Raw genomic sequence first — 21,908 nt, forward strand, 5'->3', positions numbered from 1 at the left:
CATGGCTAGCCTTGTAAAGGCTGTAGGGCCGCTAGCCTAGTAACCTCCTATGAGCCTATAAGAAATACTACCATGTACCCCCAAGGGAAGTATATGTAGATGTAATCAAACTGGAGCAGTTGGAGAATAGAACAGGAAATGAAGAATTCTGCAGCTATATAATTGAAATAGGACACAGAGGATTATGGTGACATTGTCAGGGTTTAGGAAAGTAACTACTGAAGTAGTGCAAGGGGATCTTTTTCAGATCCAGTCCTCCAATGTGTTTGTGTTGGACTTATCTGTGGTTCCAGAGAAGATGAGCCGCACCTTTGCTGGTGATAAAATGAAGTGTGGATGTGGAAGGTGCTGAGCAAGTGAACAGGAATGTGACAGTTGAGCCGTTGAGCTTCAGTGCAAACAAATGCAGAGTACTATATTGAGGTCACACAGCTACATATGCTGGTGAAGTCTTCATAAAAGACTGAATGCAGAATTGCAAAATGCATCCTCGGAACAAATATGCTTTAGATGCTTTGTTGACATAGGTTACATATAATGAATCATGTAATTTATTAACATGATTAACAAATTATATTATCAAGTTATGATTAGGTTTCGTATCATAACCAGCTTATTGTGTATTCCATATATTGATCCCACGGAATCCACCTTGAGAACAAGGCTCAAGACATGAATCTTGACATCCTTGTTGAGAGTACACAATTACAGATTATAATCACTAACCAAATCATAATTCTTTGTACTGCACAGAGCTTTATCTGCTGCATGTACTACTAGTTGCAGAAAAAATAGAAAGTAAGTGGAGGTATGTGAAGTGTTTTACTGGCTTTGAAACCCGGTAAATCAAGACAACAGCATGTCTCTCAACATCTTTACTTAAAAATTTCTGGGCAAATCCAAAAATAATGTGTAAGAAAAAGATCCAACTTGGGGAAAATGTTTAAATATTGCTCTAATTCACTTTTTAAAAAGATAATAAAACAGGTTTCTCATCAACGTGCATTTTCTCAACAATAAGAAATATGTACATGTAATGTCCAGCATTATTGACTTACTGTAATTCTCAGTGATTTACCAGAAAATTAAAAATTATTCCAAGGGACTAGACAAAAATATGAGCCAAAATCGGAGATGCTCTGTAAGATTAAGTACAACTGTGAGGTATGGATAGCAGGCAAAGTGCTTTTCTGTAGAACTAAGAGCTTTAAAAAAACAACTGTTTAACATTTATTCTGTCACACTTTTTTATTTGTAAGTGTGGCTGAGTGAAGTGTCTTAACAGTTTTAAAAGCACTAGTGCACTCTGCTTCTGTTCTATGATTGCTGACACTGTCGTTTGTTAGTTGTTAATGTTAGACATGACCTTAACAGCACTTAGATGTCCTTAATAAGCTTTTGTTAAGCACCCCTATGGGTTGTTAAGATCAGTTCTGAAACGAGGAAAGTGCTTCATAAGTTTTTTTCCAAATTTCAAAGCATAATTGCAAAGTCCATGCATTATAAACATGTTATGGTTGTGAGTTATGTATCACATTAAAAAAAATGGATTCAATCTTTTGATGGATTAGTTAGCAAGGACTGTGGTTATAAAAATATTGGACAGAAAACAATTTGGAGTAGAAACCTAATAAAGAATAGTATGTAAATATTTCCACTTGATGATATTAAGAGTAGTACCCATCAGCTGGATGGGCAGTAAAGATTTATTATTTCACAGCTGTGAATCCGTGAAGTAAGAACATGCAGTAATGTTTGTGCCCTTACAGTATTTATTGTGATTTTTAGTTCATATATATTTCCAGTTTGCTAATTTGGTCCATCGATTTTCAACAAGTTTTGTTATTAACTGATCAGGTGTTTCTATGGAAAGCATTTCTGAATGTGAGTTTACATCTGGATTATCGTGGATAAAGATTGTTGTGCTAGCAATTCTTTATGTAAGATGATAAAATGTGCATCAGCCAATATTTTAGTTTTCTTTTAAGATATTTTACCACTTTCAGACTAGACTACAATTTTGTGTGTGTGTATATATATATATATATATATATATATATATATATATATATATATATATACGCGCGCACACAAATTTTATATATAAAGTGCATGTGTATGTATAAGTATGTGTAAATAGCATATAAATACATATGGTAACAGTTAGATAGTCCTCCCACTGATAACAGTACTGACCGCACAGAAGTATGAGGACAGACCATGCTCCCTACTTCTGGACCCATATTAAAGCCTGGTCCAGTGATTCAACAGTTCATGAATTGCAGATCAATAAGTAAGTCACTCATGTGTAAACTGACAAGTGCCAGTACATTTATATGAGTGTATTGGCGTTTTGTCTGTACTTACATTGCATGTATGGGTTTTGTTAGTTTCGTCGAAATCTGTGTAATCGACTGCATTTAGTTGGCTATAATCAGCAAGTGTCTGAGATCGACAATTCACAGAGAGAGAAATATTTCCTTTCCCTAGGGATTGTGAGATCTGAGAGTTATTGTATACAATTAGCAAAGAGTGTGGGGGTGCAAGGGGGCTTCCCGTCCCCCCTCCTTTGCAAAAAAAACCCCAGTGTTTTAAAATTGCATGCACCAAGGTTCTTCCTTGGCATATGCATGCTAGGTAGTCAAAGTATATGTGTATGTGTGTGTTTGTGTATACATACACACACACACACACACACACACATATATATATATATATATATATATATATATATATGTATATATGTATATATATATATGTATATATGTATATATATATATGTATATATATATATATATATATATATATATATATAAAGCAGATATGCACATACATATATGTATATCTGTAAACACAAATATATATAAAAAATATGTATGATTTTTAAGTAATGACAAGGTGTAAAAATGAGAGAGTACAAAAAAACGTTTTAAGGTCTTGCTATCATCTAAGGTAAGTAAAGATATTACTAGAGAGCTACATCCAGAGAAATTACATCAAAATTATTTTTTTATTGGGGGGGTCCTTGTTTTTTTTTCCATCAGCCCTCCCCCCACCTCTGGCATTAAGCCCATTTGTTTTCTTGAATTTGGGGCTGTATGTGAAGGCAAGATCCGATGTGAAGCCATGGGGAGGTATTTTGTGGCTTCACTTAAATCTGAAGGCACAAAAGTCCATAACTCAGCCCCATATAGCTGAGGTTGAGCTGAGCTCTCTAATGCACACACTTATGAGGACTATAGTCACAGGCTTGGGTAAGCCAAGCCCACCTTCCTCAGTTAATAGCCACAACTCTGTCTTCTTCAACACTCCAAGCAGCTAACTAGGCCTTAGCTCCAGGGTAGATGAGCCAACATTAGTCCCTCACTTCTAATCCCCCTCATCCAGCTTTCTCAGAGCCTGAACTACTCTTGGTCTGGATCATAGCCATGCCTTGATTCAGCTGTGCTGCTGAACTGGAGTATATTCTACATCTCTTTTACCGTCTACAGCTTAAACACCGACTGCTACTCCTCTGATGTTGTCCACTCCCTTCTTTTGTAGTTTAAAACTGTGATCATTGCGGTATACCTTTCTAACCTAGCACTAAGAACTACTCTGTCACCCTTATGTAGAACTTCTCTGTGCCAGGTCTACCTCCAGCCTCATACCATTCTACTTAGTGTCATAAAGAGCACGGGCCCTCTACTCAGTCTCATACAGAGGATTCTCTCTACTCAGTGTCATACAGAGCACGGCCTCTTTCTTGCCATTACTGTAGCATTAATGGCTAAATCCTTGACTATGGCCAAGATGCCCCAGGTGCAGTGTGCGTGTCTATGAGGGAGGGTGTGCACTTGAGCACATCTCACATTTGATCCCTGGTGGAGCCAGGGAATGTGCAGCAAGCATCATCTTTGAGGAGGCATGGGCGTTGGCTGAGTCACTGCAGAGGTGGATGATATGTTAGCATGCCCATTGCACCACTGCCTCTGTACATGAAGGGGTGCATGCTGGGAGAGGGTAATGTAGATCTGCACACTTCTGCAGTAATATGACACTGCCCCAGGGTGTTGCAGTCTCCTAACTGGCCCTGAACTTGGCTCAGACTTAGACTGGGAGAGGCTAGTCAGGTTTGGAAGACCCATTGAACTAAGAGAGAACCCTGGAAGAAGCTGATGGTCAGCTGTGGGAAGCAAAAAAAAAAAATTCCTAGGCCTTTCTCTCTTGTCCACTGACACAGCCGGTCCCTACACTTCCTAATACTCACTTTCCACTGCATGCTGGCTGCATGTATAGGTAAATCTTCTGAGAATATTGGCTCCAACCCACTATTCTGGCATCTCTCACCAATTATTAGTCTTTCTCATGGTCCGTATATCTCCATCCCTCCTGTGCTTTACTTTCAAGACGTCTCCACTGTTGTATCTTTTTTAGCCTCACTTTGTCCCATCTGCTGAATGTTGCTTCTTACGTACTTCCCTACCACTAACCTTGTGATGTTGGTTCTTGCCTGGCCATCTCTGGCTCTATCTGTTCCGTATCTTTTGTCAGTGTACTTTGAATCTGTACTTCCACAGTGACTTCCTTCTCCTTGTCCTTCCCTTCATGGCTGCATCCCCTAAATTTTCCATTCATTTTCTTCAGTGCCGCCTCACTTGCGTGTACTCCTCTGAAAACCTCTGCCCATGTGTTTTTATTTTGTTCTGCCTTTCTTCTCTTTAACTTTTGCCATGTCATCTTGTCAGTAGGCCTCCTGTTTTCCTCTTCCTTTCCAATTCCAGTTCGCCCTTTTATATCTCATCAGCCACTCAAGTAAAATCTCTGGCTCCCATATTCCTCTCCTATTTTTATCTACACCCCCGCAAATGCTTCTCAATCTCTTAGTGCAAGAAATGTGGACAAAGGCCCAAAAATAGGGACATATTTTAAATATTTCTCTTATAAACTTAGAATGTTACTAGAGTAACAGTGTTTTTTAACGTACGTTTTCTGAAGGATTTGAAGTCTGAAACTCGAATGTATGTCAGTATTTAGTGTAGTGACTTCAATCCTCATATCATCCCAATGATTTGCCTTAAAGCCACAACTTTATGAGGAAGAGACTAAAATATGAGCTAAAAATATGGACAGTTGAGAGTATATCCCCCATGTCATTTGCTATCCCAAAGGTCCCTGAGCCAAATAGTTGCTTCATATCCTGGGCACTACACAGATTTCCCCTCTTCTGTTCTTATCCAGCCTGTGCTACTACTTTCTCGGAATATTCTTTGACCCCTAAGGTAGTACAGTTAGGTAAACTTCTGAAAGATGTGCTGCAGATTATAACTACAGGACAGTGAAATGCATTCTCTTAAGAAGTTCTGTTTAATTGCACTGCTGACATAGTCAGTATTTTATCGCAGATCATAATGACATGTAATGAACACTGTGGCAGTCTGTGGTGGTGCATTCTTACTGACCAAAGCAACGACACAGCGATGTGGGAAAGAAGAATCATGATACTAGAATTAAATGATTACCATTTTACTGATGGGAAATCAGATTTTATAAACCAATGTGACTTACCAGGTGCTGCCTTCATTTCTAGCTGCACAATGTTTCATGTTGTACTTCACATTTAAATGCATCATTTCATTACTCACCCTCTTACAAGTCGCATCCGACTCTGAGTGACCCCGTGGACAGCCACTGCTACCTGCAGAGTTTTCAAGGGAAATGGGGGAACAAAAGTAGGTTTCTGGGTCTTTCTTCTGTATGTCACATGCATGCTGTCACACAAATGGGTAATTAAGTCCCAGCCCCACCTCAGTGCATGCCTTTGGAATGTGGGAGGAAGCCCACGTGAACACTGGGAGGACATGCAGAATCCGCATAGAAAACAGCCCAGGCAAAAAAACAAACTGGAGAACCTAACGTCTCAGATATGTTCAGCATTTTAGTCCTAATGTAATAACTTGTGCACCACTCTGCAAACTGTGCTTATTATGTTTTCTACATCAGTGAGCCGGATCTCTGCAGAAACTTTACCTGGCTACAGTCCATTACCCATTCTTGTATACCAGTAGTCATTTGGATTTCATAAGAGCCTTCTAGTCAGTGACTGACATCACTGTTCTGCCACATTCAACAGTCGTATTGAGGTGCTCTGTAGAGTGTCCACATACATGTTTGGGCAGTTGTACTCTATTATCAGGACCAGCTGTGGGTTATGGCAACACATTTCTTGACTTGTGTGTGTGAGTGAAAATACATTCTGCCTGAAATAAGTGGGGTTAGAGAGACAGATTAATTGGGAATGTGTAGTAGTGCTATATAAAAGGGAATATCTAACGCTAACCTTGAAAAAAAAATCTGAAACCGCAGGCACTGAAAGCATTAAAACATGACTATGTGTGGTACAAGGGAATGTTAAGGCAGTGGACTTCTATGATGAGTTGTAGAAGGTGCACACTGAATGTAAGAGGATCTTCCGTTATCCATCATTAGAAAGCTTTGTATCTGTGTATCTTTAGGTACTTTGTAATATTTTATTTCTGATACTAACCAGGACAAAGTCTCTCTCTTATTTTCATTTTTTTATACTGCAGGTGTTTCTTTCTTGACAAGATTCAGGAGCATCTGGCAAAAGTCCCAGGTGATGACAGCATGGAAGTAGATGAGGCTGCATCTCCAGGCTCAGAAATGGAAGTGGATGGATATGGTGATGAAACTGACATTGGCTCAATGATCAAGTGCTGCAAGTTTACTATGAAACTTAAAATGGCAGAGAGCGCTAGGAAACAGGTGTAGTCCACTTTTAATGTTTTATGTGTTAAGGTGGTCTTGAAGTATCCATCTAGGCGTATAATAAATTTACTGTGCAATGGTAGTAGTTTCATATAGGTAAAATGTGTTTTGTCACTATATCTTATCTTTACTGAAGAGTTTACTAAATGACATGTAAAGAGTTAAGGAGATTAAGCTTAGGAGAAGACCTTCAACATAAGTGAAACCAGGCTATTACATATGCTTTTGGCAGAATTGCTGGTGTGAGGATTTTCATTTTAAACAGGAACATTTAGATGGTTGCCATACCAACTGATGGCATTTGGTGCATTGTGGGTGTATCTGTCAATATTTTATTGCACTTTCCTCAAGTGCCACTAAAAACATAACTTAGTACTGCCAATGTAAACATTGAAGTTGGTGATAGTAGTTGCTATAAATTATTTTCTAGTGTTTATATTCATAATCCTGCATGGTTACATAAAGAACAACATATGTGTGTGTGTGTGTGTGTATATATATATATATATATATATATATATATATATATATATATATGTCTGTATATATCTATCTATATATGGGTGTGTGTATATGTATCTATATATATATATATATATATATATATATATATATATAACGTATCTAAAATTAACCGCACTCAAAAAAATGAACTTCGTGACAATAACAGCATTCAAAAAATAGTAAATCACACCAACAACTCTTGTAGTACTTTAGCTCTTTCGTCTTATTTATTATCAGGACTTCTTCAGCAAGACATGTTTCATAACTATGAGCAACCATTTTCACTTCCTTTAAATACATTAGTTCTAGCAGGCCATTTAAATTAACAACAGTTCCTTTCCAATAGTAAAGTGTGAACAGGCAGGGTGCTGTGTGCATTTTCATTAACATTACAATCGCAGTTACATAAGGTAAATTGGTAAGACAGTAATAGCCTTGTGGTGCCGTGTGCAAAAAGGGATCGTGTGCAAAAACAAAAAAAAAAATTATTAAAAATATGGGGGAACCGGGAAGAATGAGAGTCATGCTGTGATAATTCTAATATAAACACGTAACTTATGAGTCCCTGCCTCCAAAGGTAAGTAAAGAAGGGCACGGAGGAAGGTGGAATAGTCAGGTAGAGAGTCCTACTATGCTTGGGTATCGGTGTGTGTGTGTGTGTGTGTGTGTAGAGAAATGTGTGGGTATGCCACCTGATGGGGGAGTGGGAGGAATGCGGTGTGGACTTGAGGGGGGGGCTGTTAGGGGGCCATCCATGACAAGGAGTGTGGAGCTGGGGTATGATGGGTAGGAGAATATGAATAATAAGTGTCCCAGAAGACTGTCAGTGCGGATGGTATCACCCCTTGAATGGCTGCGTGAAAAGTGAGACAGGGGGGGGTTGTTGGGGTCAGCGGGGGATAGCCTGGTGACTGGGAGCGTGTGTGTAGGGGGTAGGGGGGAGGCAAAAGTCAGAGAGAGAGAGGAAACATTATATTCACTTGCATAGTTGTAAATCCATAAACACATTAAATCCACTTGCACAATTCTTCAAACCCTCTTGCACAATTCTTCAAACCCTATCACATTTCAATTTTTATATCATTTAAGTGCACATTTCATATTCAGTGTCTCGTTGAGACCTGGATAGTCATCAGCTCTCAGTTCTAACTGCCATTTTAATTCCCGGACTTGCAGGAATGTATCCATGTCCCTTACAAATTCTGTAGTATCTGCTTTCCACAGGTGAAACAATTATTAACTTTTTCTGACATCGGTTAGTGCAAGAAAAAAGGATCCCCAATGAGGTAGTTGGCTTTCGAACACCTCAATTCAAAAACGAAACAGTTAGTGGCAGACCGGCACTTGTGCGAACTGCTTCTGGCTCCACAGCAAGAAAAGACTGATGTAATGGCATCGGCTGCCTTCCTTTATACTCCTGGCGACCTGACGTCAATCTTCAAGCGACAGCAACCGACGCAGAACTACTAAGTCTCCGGTATATAGGCCGGCCGAGGGGTACCCCAGCAGGGATAACCCAAATGTGCTGACTGCAACAGTGAAACATGAAGAACATCAAATATACAGAAGGAGGGAATGCACTCTATGTTAAATTACAAGGAACATATGTGGATTAAAAGGTTAGGAGCTATATTTCCCCCAGGAATTAATGAGCAGTTGTAATAGCCAATAGGATTCAAGTAAGGATGTATTTATGTGTGTGTGTGTGTGTGTGTGTGTGTGTGTGTGTGTGTGTGTATATATAGAGATGTGTGTGTATTGTTTTACTGCACTGATGAAGGCTGAGTGCCAAATCTGGTATGCTTTCTAGCTCACTCTTTGGGTGCTTGAAATGTACATATTTTTATTTAACCCTGCGTTAAATAAAATTTGTTTTGCTGGAGCTGACTTTGAGAGCTGGCCTGTCTGAATTTTGTGATTTAACTAATACAGATATGTTTATTCCACAACTGAGCTGCTTTGCCCTTCTTGAGAAGGGGGCAGAGTATGATGGCAGGTACTGTCCAGCTGTAAATGGTCTTGTGTCTCAACTGTCTTGTATTTCCTATGATCTTATAATTATGCAGATTAAAACACCTATCTAGACACATGTAGCAGTCCATGCAAGTTATTTAACTGCTTGAGAACAACAACCGTCTTTCAAATGCTGTGATTCCCATCTCCTCAACACTCTCCTCGCTTGTGAGTATGTTTCCCTCATTATCCTTTATCACCTTTACCTGCTGCACATCTTTCCTAGCTCGGTCCCTCTGTCTAGCCAATCGGTACAGGTCCTTTTCTCCCTCCTTAGTGTCCAACCTTTCATACAACTCTTCATATGCCTTATCCTTGGCCTTCGCCACCTCTCTCTTTGCCATGCACCTCATCTCCTTATACTCCTGTCTACTTTCTTCATCTCTCTAACAATCCCACTTCTTCTTTGTGCAGCAGGTAAAGATGATAAAGGATAATGAGGGAAACACTCACAAGCGAGGAGAGTGTGTTGAGGAGATGGAAAGAGTACTTTGAGGGGTTGATGAATGAAGAGAATGAGAGGGAGAGAAGGTTGGATGATGTAGGGATAGTAAATCATGAAGTGAAATGGATTAGCAAGGAGGAAGTAAGGATAGCTATGAAGAGGATGAAGAATGGAAAGGCTGTTGGCCCAGATGACATACCTGTGGAAGCATGGAGGTGTTTAGGTGAAATGGCAGTGGAGTTTTTAACCAGATTGTTTAATGAAATCTTGGAAAGTGAGAGGATGCCTGAGGAATGGAGAAAGTGTTTTGGTACCAATTTTGAAGAATAAGGGTGATGTGCAGAGCTGTAGTAATTACAGAGGGATAAAATTGATCAGTCACAGCATGAAGTTATGGGAAAGAGTAGTGGAAGCAAGGTTAAGAAGGGACGTGATGATTAGTGATCAGCAGAATGGTTTCATGCCAGGAAAGATCTTTGCTCTGAGAGTGTTGATGGAGAAGTACAGAGAATGTAGGAAGGAGTTGCATTGTGTTTTTGTAGACTTAGAGAAAGCATATGACAGGGTGCCTAGAGAGGAGTTGTGGTATTGTATGAGGAAGTCAGGAGTGTCAGAAAAGTATGTAAGAGTGGTTCAGGATATGTACGAGGGTAGTGTGACAGCGGTGAGGTCTGCGGTGGGAGTGATGGATGCGTTTAAGGTGGAGGTGGGGGTTACATTAAGGATCAGCTCTGAGCTCTTTCTTATTTGCAATGGTGATGGACAGGTTGACAGACGAGATCAGACAGGAGTCCCCGTGGACTATGATGTTTGCAGATGACATTGTGATCTGTAGTGAGAGTTGGGAACAGGTGGAGGAGACCCTAGAGAGATGGAGATATGCTCTAGAGAGAAGAGGAATGAAGGTCAGCAGGACTAAGACAGAATATATGTGTGTGAATGACAGGGAGGATAGAGGAATGGTGGTGATGCAAGGAGTAGAGGTGGCAAAGGTGGATGAGTTTAAAAACTTGGGGTCAATAGTTCAGAGTAACGGTGAGTGTGGAAGAGAGGTGAAGAAGAGACTACAGGCAGGATGGAGTGGGTGGAGAAGAGTGTCAGGAGTGATTTGTGACAGACGAGTACCTGTAAGAGTGAAAGGGAAGGTCTACAAGATGGTAGTAAGACCAGCTATGTTATATGGGTTGGAGACAGTGGCATTGACAAAAAGGCAGGAGTTTGAGCTGGATGTGGCAGAATTAAAGATGTTAAGATTTGCACTGGGTGTGATGAGGGTGGACAGGATTAGGAATAAGTATATTAGAGGGTCAGCCTAGGTTGGAAGGTTTGGAGATAAAGCCAGAGAGACACGATTATGTTGGTTTGGACATGTGCTGAGGAGGGATGCTGAGTATATTGGGGAAAAATGCTAAGGATGAAGCTACCAGGTAACAGGAAAAGAGGAAGGCCTAAGATAAGGTTTATGGATGTGGTGAGAGAGGACATGCAGGTGGGTTGGTGTGACAGAGCAAGATGCAGAGGACAGGAAGAAATGGAAACATGTGATCTGCTGTGGTGACCCCTAACGGGAACAGCCGAAAGAAGATGATGATGATACACACACACACACACACACACACACACACACACACACACACACACACACACACACACACACACCTTGCTGTTTTTCAGACTGTAATAAGTAGTAACTTTCCAGGGACATACATGACAGAATGCGCATACCAGTTGAGGAGAAGGTATAACAGACCTCCACATTAGTGAGTATGCATATGAGTTATCTTTGGAGTGGGACTTAAGTTGTTAACAGAAAAGCCATGATGGCTGCCTGAATGATGTGGGTCTTGTATGATCAGCTGTTACACAGACCAGTTAGTCAAGAAGGAAGAATGACTGTTGGCAGGCAGTAAGGATAAAGGAGTGGTAAAGCTGCTGCTAAGGGCTGATGGAAATTCATCAAAAGTTTAATTATGTATAAGCAATTATTAGGTGTATGTATTTAACATTAAATGTAGTTTATATGATGAGAAAGTTAATATCAGAATGTATATTTCTAACAAATGAATTTGAATGATCTAACATTGGGGACCCTTCTCATAAAGTCTGCAGTTGTCATCCTCTATTCCGTTTCAGTTTTAACATTTTTTTTTCTCTAAAACTCTTGTGCTCAGAATAGCATATGCTTTCATTGTTGAGTATATGGGAGTGTATTCACAGGGAGGGGGAAGGCATGCTCTGCTTACTTGTATGTTGTGATGTGATGCATAATGCTAGGGAATTGGGTCTTCCCACTGGGCCAACCAGTTCATCTCTGCTCCTAAGATAATTTGGATCTTGATTTTGATATGTGAGACAGAAGAGATCCCGTATTAAGTTTTGGCACTCTGGTGATGTAGAAGAATAAAGGGCTGACTACAGCCCAAGCGACCTAAGTTTGATTAACATCTCATACACTGGATGCAGCTAGCAAGGAATGATGGGGCATGTCCAACTTAGTGGTGGGTAGGTTAGATCAGAATTCTTGCAGCTATAGTCCCTTGTTGGATGAGCAGCAGCCCCGTATACATGCTTGGGGGGCAGCTTTTATTTCACCAAGCCATCACCTGATGGATGTCTTAATTGGTGAAGGGCATAAGGAAATTATACTTAGAGTGGGAAGGCGTTGTGGGTCCCAGTAGTGATGTGAGTAGCTCATTCCTCCAGCTAGGAGTTGGAGGTTTGCTGTATAAAATGTTCTCATTGCTAGTATTCCAGTGAGGGCACAAGTGACCCTTATGGTTGTCGGTATCATGTTCCTTCTGGATGCCTCTGACCCCCACAGTGTACTGTTACAGGGGCAATGAATGGGCAGAGTCTGGTTGGTAGAGATTTGATGTTTGGCATGTATATGGGCAAAAACATGTAGAAAATGCCAAGTTCCACAAAAGCATTTTCTGTGATGCTTGGGGAAAAACACAACTGAAACTAGCCTCATAATTGCAGGTGTTTCACCTCAGCCATCCATAGATAATGAAGAGTGAAAGTACTGGCTTGTTTCATGGTCTGTAGAATGGCAGCATTTGAAATTGTCCAGAGTGAGCATTATAAAGAAGGTCTCTTGGGCAGACCCCAGGCCTTTGCCAGAGCACCATCAAAAGGCAGGGTTAGTGTGCCAGTGAACTCTTGACATAAATGGGAACCACAGCATTTGAAAGACAGTTGTTGTTCTCAAGCAGTTAAATAACTTGCATGGACTGCTACATGTGTCTAGATAGGTGTTTTAATCTGCATAATTATAAGATCATAGGAAATACAAGACAGTTGAGACACAAGACCATTTACAGCTGGACAGTACCTGCCATCATACTCTGCCCCCTTCTCAAGAAGGGCAAAGCAGCTCAGTTGTGGAATAAACATATCTGTATTAGTTAAATCACAAAATTCAGACAGGCCAGCTCTCAAAGTCAGCTCCAGCAAAACAAATTTTATTTAACGCAGGGTTAAATAAAAATATGTACATTTCAAGCACCCAAAGAGTGAGCTAGAAAGCATACCAGATTTGGCACTCAGCCTTCATCAGTGCAGTAAAACAATACACACACATCTCTATATATACACACACACACACACACACACACACACACACACACACACACACATAAATACATCCTTACTTGAATCCTATTGGCTATTACAACTGCTCATTAATTCCTGGGGGAAATATAGCTCCTAACCTTTTAATCCACATATGTTCCTTGTAATTTAACATAGAGTGCATTCCCTCCTTCTGTATATTTGATGTTCTTCATGTTTCACTGTTGCAGTCAGCACATTTGGGTTATCCCTGCTGGGGTACCCCTCGGCCGGCCTATATACCGGAGACTTAGTAGTTCTGTGTCGGTTGCTGTCGCTTGAAGATTGACGTCAGGTCGCCAGGAGTATAAAGGAAGGCAGCCGATGCCATTACATCAGTCTTTTCTTGCTGTGGAGCCAGAAGCAGTTCGCATAAGTGCCGGTCTGCCACTAACTGTTTCGTTTTTGAATTGAGGTGTTCGAAAGCCAACTACCTCATTGGGGATCCTTTTTTCTTGCACTAACCGATGTCAGAAAAAGTTAATAATTGTTTCACCTGTGGAAAGCAGATACTACACCGGAACTTCATTCCTACTGTGTCACTTGTCTAGGCCTAGACCACGACATCCCTCGTTGTCGGTTCTGTGCTTTGTTTACTGCCAAAACTATTCGTCGGGCCCTTATTGTAGCCAGATGTTTTCGTTTACAGTCCTCTAATTCCGATATGGCTTCCGTAAGCCATCCGACAGCAGACTTTCCGAAAAAATGTAAAGATAAAGACAGAGACCGACTGCACAGGACTAAACCTTCCGATGACGCTACCACCAAGCTGGTCATCTGTCCTCTGGAATTCAGTGAGGCACTTTTGCCGCCCCTGATGCCAGCTTCAGTTAATTTGCATGCTCTACCGAGACCCTTTCGGAGTCTGGTATGCCGCAGAACTCTTCTTCGTCTAAGGATCCTGTGGTCGTGTCTACCTTGGATGGGTCCGGAGCCGCTGTGCAGGCACCGGCTTCCGAGGAGGTACTTCGCAACACCGAATCCAGACATAAACCAACGCCTTCTTTCTTGGCTACTGTTCTTTCTAAACCAACCGAGTTCCTTAGGCCCAGGGTTCGAGCCACCCCCAAGAAACCGCCTTCCAGCCATTGTTTGGCACCTGCTCCCCTGCCTCAGTCACCAGTGCTTAGAATGTCAGAGGACCTTATCATGCTGATTAGAGGAAGCCAAGCCATTCCCTCAAAAAGAAAGAGAGATCTGTCTTCAGAAGTTTTGTCTGAACAAGCGGCAGATGAATCTGATGCATCTGACTATGAAGGCATGCAGTCCCTCTCTACATATGAGGATTTTGATGCAGAGAAATCTATTCCTTCAGCCTCTTCCCCAGAGAATTTTTCCTTTGGAGAAACCCTGCAAACTTTAAGGGAGCATTTCAAATGGGAGAGTCAAGACTACCTACAGTCTAAAAAGAGACTCTGAGTTCCTGGACCTTCCACTGCACAGGCCCTTAGCCATGCCCCCAGTCCTAGATGTGGTAGATGTCTTCCTTGAATCCAGCTTGACTCCAGACGCCCTCCCTCCTGCTCCCAGAAAGCAAGACAGGTACTACAGAGTCCCTGACTCTCACAAATATCTTTTTAAAACCCAACAGCGGACACTGAGGTCATTGCTCAAGGCCCAAAAGGGGTTAAAGCTACTTCAGCTAAAGATCCCACCTCCTCAGACAGGGATTCCAGAGGACTGGACAGATGAGGTAAAAAAAAAAGTATACACCTCAGTTACTCTTGCTGTCAGGGCACTCAGTTGTCAGTTTCATATGCTTAAATATCAGCAACATACCTTGGAACTCCTTAAACAAAAAATTATCCTCCTCCTTTCCTGCATGGGCAGAATCTAAAGATTTACAGGAATTAATGCACTCTGCTGGTCAAGTAACTAAACACACTTTGCACTGCGGTTTTGATGCCCTAGAAGCTTCTTGCAGGGCAGCAATCACTGGATCTGTCATTAGAAGATATGCATGTCATATCAAAAATGTTGGATACACCCTTGCACAAAGATAACCTGTTTGGTACTAAAGTAGAAGAGGTGTTAAAAAAGATGGAAGAAAAAGCAAAATTTATGCAGACTGTTAAAGATTTCTTACAGCAGGTACAGCCCCCTAGGTTCAGCAGGCATTTTCCTTCCAAGCACTGGTCCTTTCCTGCACCTAGTAAACGGGGCCAGCCTAGGCCCTGCGGAAACATGCCTGCAAGACAGCAGTCCCATGGGTTGCAGAGATCTAAGAAGTGGGCTGCCTCCACTTCATAACCAGGGAGTTCTAAGCCACCCCATTATGGCAGAAACTCACAATGACTCACCCCCTCCCTACCTCCGCTCTGCCCACTGTCAAATACCTTTAGGAGGAAGACTGTCCTTTCACTCAAGCACCTGGGCCACCATTAACAAGGACCAATGGGTACTGAACATTATGTCTCAGGGGTACAAATTCTCCTTCCACACCCTTCCAACCCCCAAAGGGCTCCCAGATCTACCATCAAATCAGTGGCCAGAGGCTCAAAAGCAAATCCATACCCTGCTCTCCTTGGGCGCAGTAGAATACGTTCCCGCAGACCAGATAGGCCAAGGCTTCTAGTCCAGACGTTTTCTGGTACCCAGAAAAGAGGGCATCTGGCGCCCCATCCTCCATCTCTCCATTCTAAACACCTTCCTGGTGATCCCAAAATTCAAAATTCTCACCCTCCAGCAGCTGCTACCCATACCGTCTAAGGACACTTGACTTGCCACCTTGGACCTAAAAGAGGCCTACCTCCACATTCCCATCAGGGAGTCCTACAGAAAATATCTTTGCTTCAGGGCAGGATCTCAGCACTTTCAGTTCTCTGCACTTCCCTTTGGCTTATCTACTGCTCCTAGAGTTTTCACAAAATGCCTAGCTTCAGCCATTGCTTTTTGCAGACAAAGAAATATTCAAATTTATCCCTACTTAGACAACTGCCTTATTCAGGCAGACAGCCAGGAAAAGCTCCTCAAAGACCTGACCTTTGTAAAGGACCTTGTGACTTCCTTTGGGTGCACAATCAATGAAAAGAAATCCAAACAGGTACCCACCAAGAGGATGCTCTTCCTAAGAGCAAGTCTGGACACAGCATCCCAGAAGGCATGCCTAACACCAGAGAAACAGTTTCCTATCAGCTTACTTCTCTCAACTGGCCACCAGGCCCCAGCTTTTTGCAAGGGAAATCCTGCATGCTCTGGGGTCCATGGCATCTTGCATACTCCTTATTCCATATGCCAGACTGCATATGAGGAAACGTCAGTGGTACCTAAAGAGCCTTTGGTGTCAGCACACTCAAGATCTGGAAACTTTTTTACCTATTATTCCTTGCCTGAGGGAGGAATTTCTTTGAGCAACAGCCTGCTCGCACAAGGGACTGCCCTTCTCCCCACACCCCGCCGCCCAGACCCTCACCACAGATGCATCAGACTACGCTTGGGGTGCACACCTGGACGGCAGGTGCATACAGGGCCAATGGAACCCCTAGCAACTCCCTCTGCACATCAGTCTAAAAGAGAATAATGGCTGTGCAGCAGGCCTGGATAGCTTTCAAACCCGTTCTCTCTCCAGGGGTTCTCCTGATCAAAACAGACAACACCACAGTGCTGGCTGGCCATGACCCTTTGGTTCACAGCCTTTTCCATGCATCTACACTTGTTAGCACAAAACCTGCCAGGCTCTCTCAACTCCCTGACAGACCAATTAATTAGAAAACTGTTGGACCCCACAGGTGGCAGCTTCAACATTGCATTTAAGTTACCTGGCACTTGCTCACTAAGTCAGCACTAAAAAATTAAAAGCACTACACCCTCACAAACTCCCCTTGAGTACCTTGTTCCCCATTGGCCCTTTTTTTCAATTATAAAGGAATTCCCAATACTATTCTAGCATGTCCTAAGGTCATTTGTCAATCTCCTCTCCGGTCCAGCTGGTGAATCTGGGAATCTTGAGGCAATGTTACAACTGGCTCATGTACACAGACAACCCTCTCCTCCTCCCAACAAATTCCAACACATGTGAGAGATGCAACCATATAGCCAAACTGGAGGCTAAGCTCTCTCAACCTCAGTACTGGTGTAACCAGTCAGGAGGAGAAGGAAACCACACTCACTACAATTCCAGTCTTGCATAGACCTACCACGACAGCAAACCAAACACATAAACACACAAAAAACTTACTCGGAGGCTCTAAATAAAAATCTGCCTAAGCAGCAGACACCCAAGCAACCACTACCCCAAAACAAAACATGTGCAACACACAGCTCACAAAGCCAGTGTGCCGAACAGTCACAGCCCTTAAGGCTAAACAACACACCTGATACACTTGTAATAGGTGACTCTATTGTCAGGCACACTGACGTCCCGCTCACTAGGCTGAACAAGGAGAAGGTCACGGTGAGCTGCCTGTCGGGCGCTAGGATCTGCCACATAACACACGCACTCAGGTCACTCCAAGGCAAGTACAAATATGACTCAGTCATTGTCCATGCTGGTGTGAATGACCTGAGACGTACCTCCCTGGACTACATGAAAAGAGACATAGAGGAGCTCTCTGAGCATGTAGCCCAGGCCGGTATGACCCTGACCTTGTGTAGCATCTTACCCTCACCAAGAATGATGCCACAATATGAAGACAAGATGATCAATTTCAACAATTGGCTTAAGTATTGGTGTCATTCAAAGGGGATCCAATGCCTGTCAGCCTGGGATGACATGCTCGACAAGCCACGATGCTTCGCTAGGGATGACTTGCCCCTGGGCTTTCAGATATTGGTAAAGGCTCTTGCTACCCCCATAGTGCCTTTTTAGGCAAGGCTCAAAAGACAAACCCACCTCCATAGGTATCACAAGGGATAAGAAACTAAGAGTAATGCTACTCCATGCCAGAAGTCTAAACCTCAAGATGCATGCACTCAAAACTCTCCTTAGCATGGAGAACATTGATATCTGTGCAGCAACAGAAACCTGGTTCAAGGCTCCCAAGAGCACCCAGCACTACCAGGTTATACCTCATACCATGCTTTTCGGCCCCAAAACTTGGACCGAGCCACAAAAGGAGGGGGAGTATCAATATTCATCAAAGATACCCACACCTCCAGGTTGGTGGCACAGCACGAAGCATCAGAGACTATCCATGTGCAACTAACAGTGGGTAAAACTGCCTTCCAGTTTATAGCCTGCTACAGACCACCCTCCCAAACCCAGGAACCCCACTCGGCCTTCCTAAGAACACTGGAAAATATGAAGGTCTCTCCAAACACCATTATATTGGGTGACTTCAACTACCCAAACATAGACTGGGAGCATTACTCTAGCTCCAACACCTTAGCCCAAAGGTTCCTAGAATTTATAAACTCAAATGCTATGGAACACCTTGTTACCACTCCCACAAGAGGGGAAAACATACTGGACCTGAATCATCACCAACATGGGGACTCTATGCTCCAGACCAGAAGTGTATCCCTCACTGGTAAGATCAGACCATAAACTAATCTCACTGGGTATTCACATCCCAACCCCACACCCTGCCCAGAAAACCACAGTGAAAAATTTCTCTAAAGCAAATTTCACACTCCTCAAACTGAGGTGGAATCCTTCAAAGCCCCCGGGCCTGTGGAAAATACGGCCCAGACCGCAGAATCCTTTATAAACGCATTCTATGAACACCTTCAGGAATGCATGGATCATGCAATCCCAAATAAAACCAAGACCCAATCCTCCAAAGGCAGACGTCCTGTCTGGTGGACCCCAGCCATAAACAAACTATACAATAGAAGGAGGAAGCTACTACATGATGGAGCAAAATCCCAAAAAGGGAAGGCATCTCTGATCAGTATTAGCAAAAACTACGGGCACTCATAAAATCGTCTAAGGCCAGCTTCGAGAGAAAAATTGCACAGGACACTAAGGATAATCACAAGGCTTTCTTTAGTTATGTTAGGAACCTGGGTGGGAATTCCCAGATATGCTCAGAATTAGTCCAAAATGACAAAAAATACACCGAACCCACAGACATTGCCAACATCCTAGCTGACAGGTTCAGCGTAAACTTCTCCCCACCCCCCACCAAAAGGGCGAATATCTATCCCAGCAGAGTGCTGCCCCTCTGACATCTTAGATGCTCAGGTAAGAGCCGCCCTCTCCAAAGCAAAAAACACAGCATCAGTGGGACCAGACGGTGTCCCGGGCTGCGTCCTACATGAACTCCAAGAAGAGCTAAACCCAAACATAAAACTACTGTTCAATCTCAGCCTTACTACAAGATATGTACCCAAAGAGTAGCGTACAGCAACAGTGGTCCCTCTCCACAAAGGAGGTGCCTCAACGGATCCTGGAAACTATCGCCCCATACGCCTGACTAGCTTGATCTGCAAAGCTATGGAAAGGATCATCATGGACCACATAAATAAAGATATTGGGGACCTACAGACAATGGATCCTACCCAGTTCGGCTTTGTTAAGGGCAGATCCTGCCTCTTAAACCTGGTCGATTTCTTTGAAACAGTCACCAAGGCCAATGACGAGGGGAAGGTGGTCCACACAGCCTACCTGGACCTCGCAAAAGCCTTCGATACAATACCCGACTCGGGCATTATAGATAAGCTCACCAGCTTAAATATAAACCCCTGTGTCACTAGATGGGTTGCAAACTGGCTCAAGGACAGAACCCACATGGTTAGAATTGCTGGAGCCATGTCAGACTCCAAACCAGTTATAAGTGGCATCCCACAAGGCTCAGTCCTGGGACCTCTCTTGTTCGGTATATATTTCTCATAGGTACAGGCAAACACGGAAGGACTGTGGCTGACCAAGTTCGCAGATGACTGCAAACTGGGCGCCATAATCAACTCTCCAGCCGACACAAGCATCCTCCAAAAGGGCCTCATAGAAACAGACAACTGGTGCCAGAGCCATGGCTTCAAGCTAAACGCCAAAAAGTGTATAGTCATCCCCTTTGGCAAATCAAAGTGCTCACAAATTACCACATAGGTGGTAATCCATTAAGTGCAGAAGAAGTAATTAGGGACCTGGGGACCCAAGTTGATAGCAATCTCTCATTTGACAACCACGTGGCCAAAGTGGTTAGAAAAACATTTTATATAGCCCACCTAATCATGAAGGGATTCACATCTAGATCAGGGGAGGTCATCGTGCCTCTTTACTCATCCCTCATCAGGCCCATAATTGAGTACAATGCCCCTTTTGGGATGTACCTTACCAGACACCTGCAGCAACTGGAAAGACCCCAAAAGTACCTCACCAAGAGGATCAAAGGGCTCAAACAGATGCCATATGCTGCCCGGTTAAAGAAACTCCAGCTCTACTCAGTGGCATACCGCCTGCTCAGAGGCGATCTGTGCTTGATGTATAAAACCATGTCCAACCCGGAATTAATGGACATGCTGCACCTCAGAAAATCAAAATCCCATCGAGCTACGCGCTCTAGAGACTTGAACCTCAGCACTGAAATAAATAGGACATGCTGGAGGGACAGATTCATAACCCAGAGGGCTCCCTTCACTCTGGAATAAAATCCCAGTCCAGGTTAGGCAGAGTCCCTCATTGACTCTCTTCAAGAGGAACCTTGATGAGTGGATGGGAGATCGTAGGTTTACCCCGGGTATCACTTCTGTGTCACTGTTGGACAGAGGCACAGTATACTAACCTCGAAAAAGGGCATAGCAAAATTAATTTAAAATGGGTGGCGAAAGCCAAACACACTCTGGCTAGGCTTATAAATGCCCTAGGGTAGATAGCCTAGTATGAACCTATGAACAAACCCACCTTCTTACTAATAACTCAGAAATAGGGAACCCCAGAGGTCGACCTCTTTGCCTCCCAAACCAACCATCATCTCAACAAATTCTGCACCAGTGAGCATCACTGCATTGGATGGAAAGTAGATGCCTTGTCCTTCCCCTGAGTAAACCTCTTTATCTATGCCTTTCCTCCCCTACCTCTCATTCCCAAGGTACTGGTCAAAATAAGGGAGGAAAAACCAAGGACCATTCTCATAGCTCCAGACTGGCCCAGGCAGCACTGGTACCCTTTGCTGTGCAGCCTGTCCCCACTGCCCCAATGGAACCTTCCTCAGGTTCCCAACCTCCTAACCCAAATGGCAGGTGAATTCATGCACCCCCAATTGCAGATACTCAGTTTGGCAGCTTAGCTTATAACCTGACCCCTGACCAGTCTGCCCTCTTCAGTAAACAGGTTCTGAATGTTATCCGAGAGACTAGATGCCCTAGCACCAGAAAGCGTTATGCAGATAAATGGAAAAGGTTCTGCACCTGGATCCAGGCTAAGGGAGCCAATACAGCACAGCCCTCCATCCCTCTCATCTTGGACTACTTAGCTGACCTACTACACAGTGGTCTCTCTTTCTCAAATTCACATCTCTGCTATTTCCGCTCATTTTCCCACTGAGCAGCCTCTTTTTTCACACCCTCTGATCAAGCAGTTCCTTAGAGGTGCTAACAACTTGAGGCCCCCCAGAAGGGCACCAACACCGGCTTGGGACCTTAACTTTGTCTTGGAAAAGCTCACCCTGCTTCCATTCAAACCAGC

General features: G+C 43.1%; 1 protein-coding gene across 1 annotated transcript in view; it reads left to right on the plus strand.

The window, feature by feature from the left end:
* The window catches only part of PRKDC (protein kinase, DNA-activated, catalytic subunit), a 4,917,417-nt gene that overhangs the window by 4,280,807 nt on the left and 614,702 nt on the right, over positions 1 to 21,908 (plus strand). The window contains exon 64 of the mRNA XM_044065724.1: positions 6,570 to 6,765. Coding sequence (XP_043921659.1) covers positions 6,570 to 6,765 — 196 coding nt within the window. The remainder of the gene's footprint in view (positions 1 to 6,569; positions 6,766 to 21,908) is intronic.

The sequence above is a fragment of the Protopterus annectens genome, chromosome 3.part0, assembly GCF_019279795.1.
Source record: "Protopterus annectens isolate FY-2018-M chromosome 3.part0, PAN1.0, whole genome shotgun sequence".
NCBI lineage: Eukaryota > Metazoa > Chordata > Ceratodontiformes > Protopteridae > Protopterus > Protopterus annectens.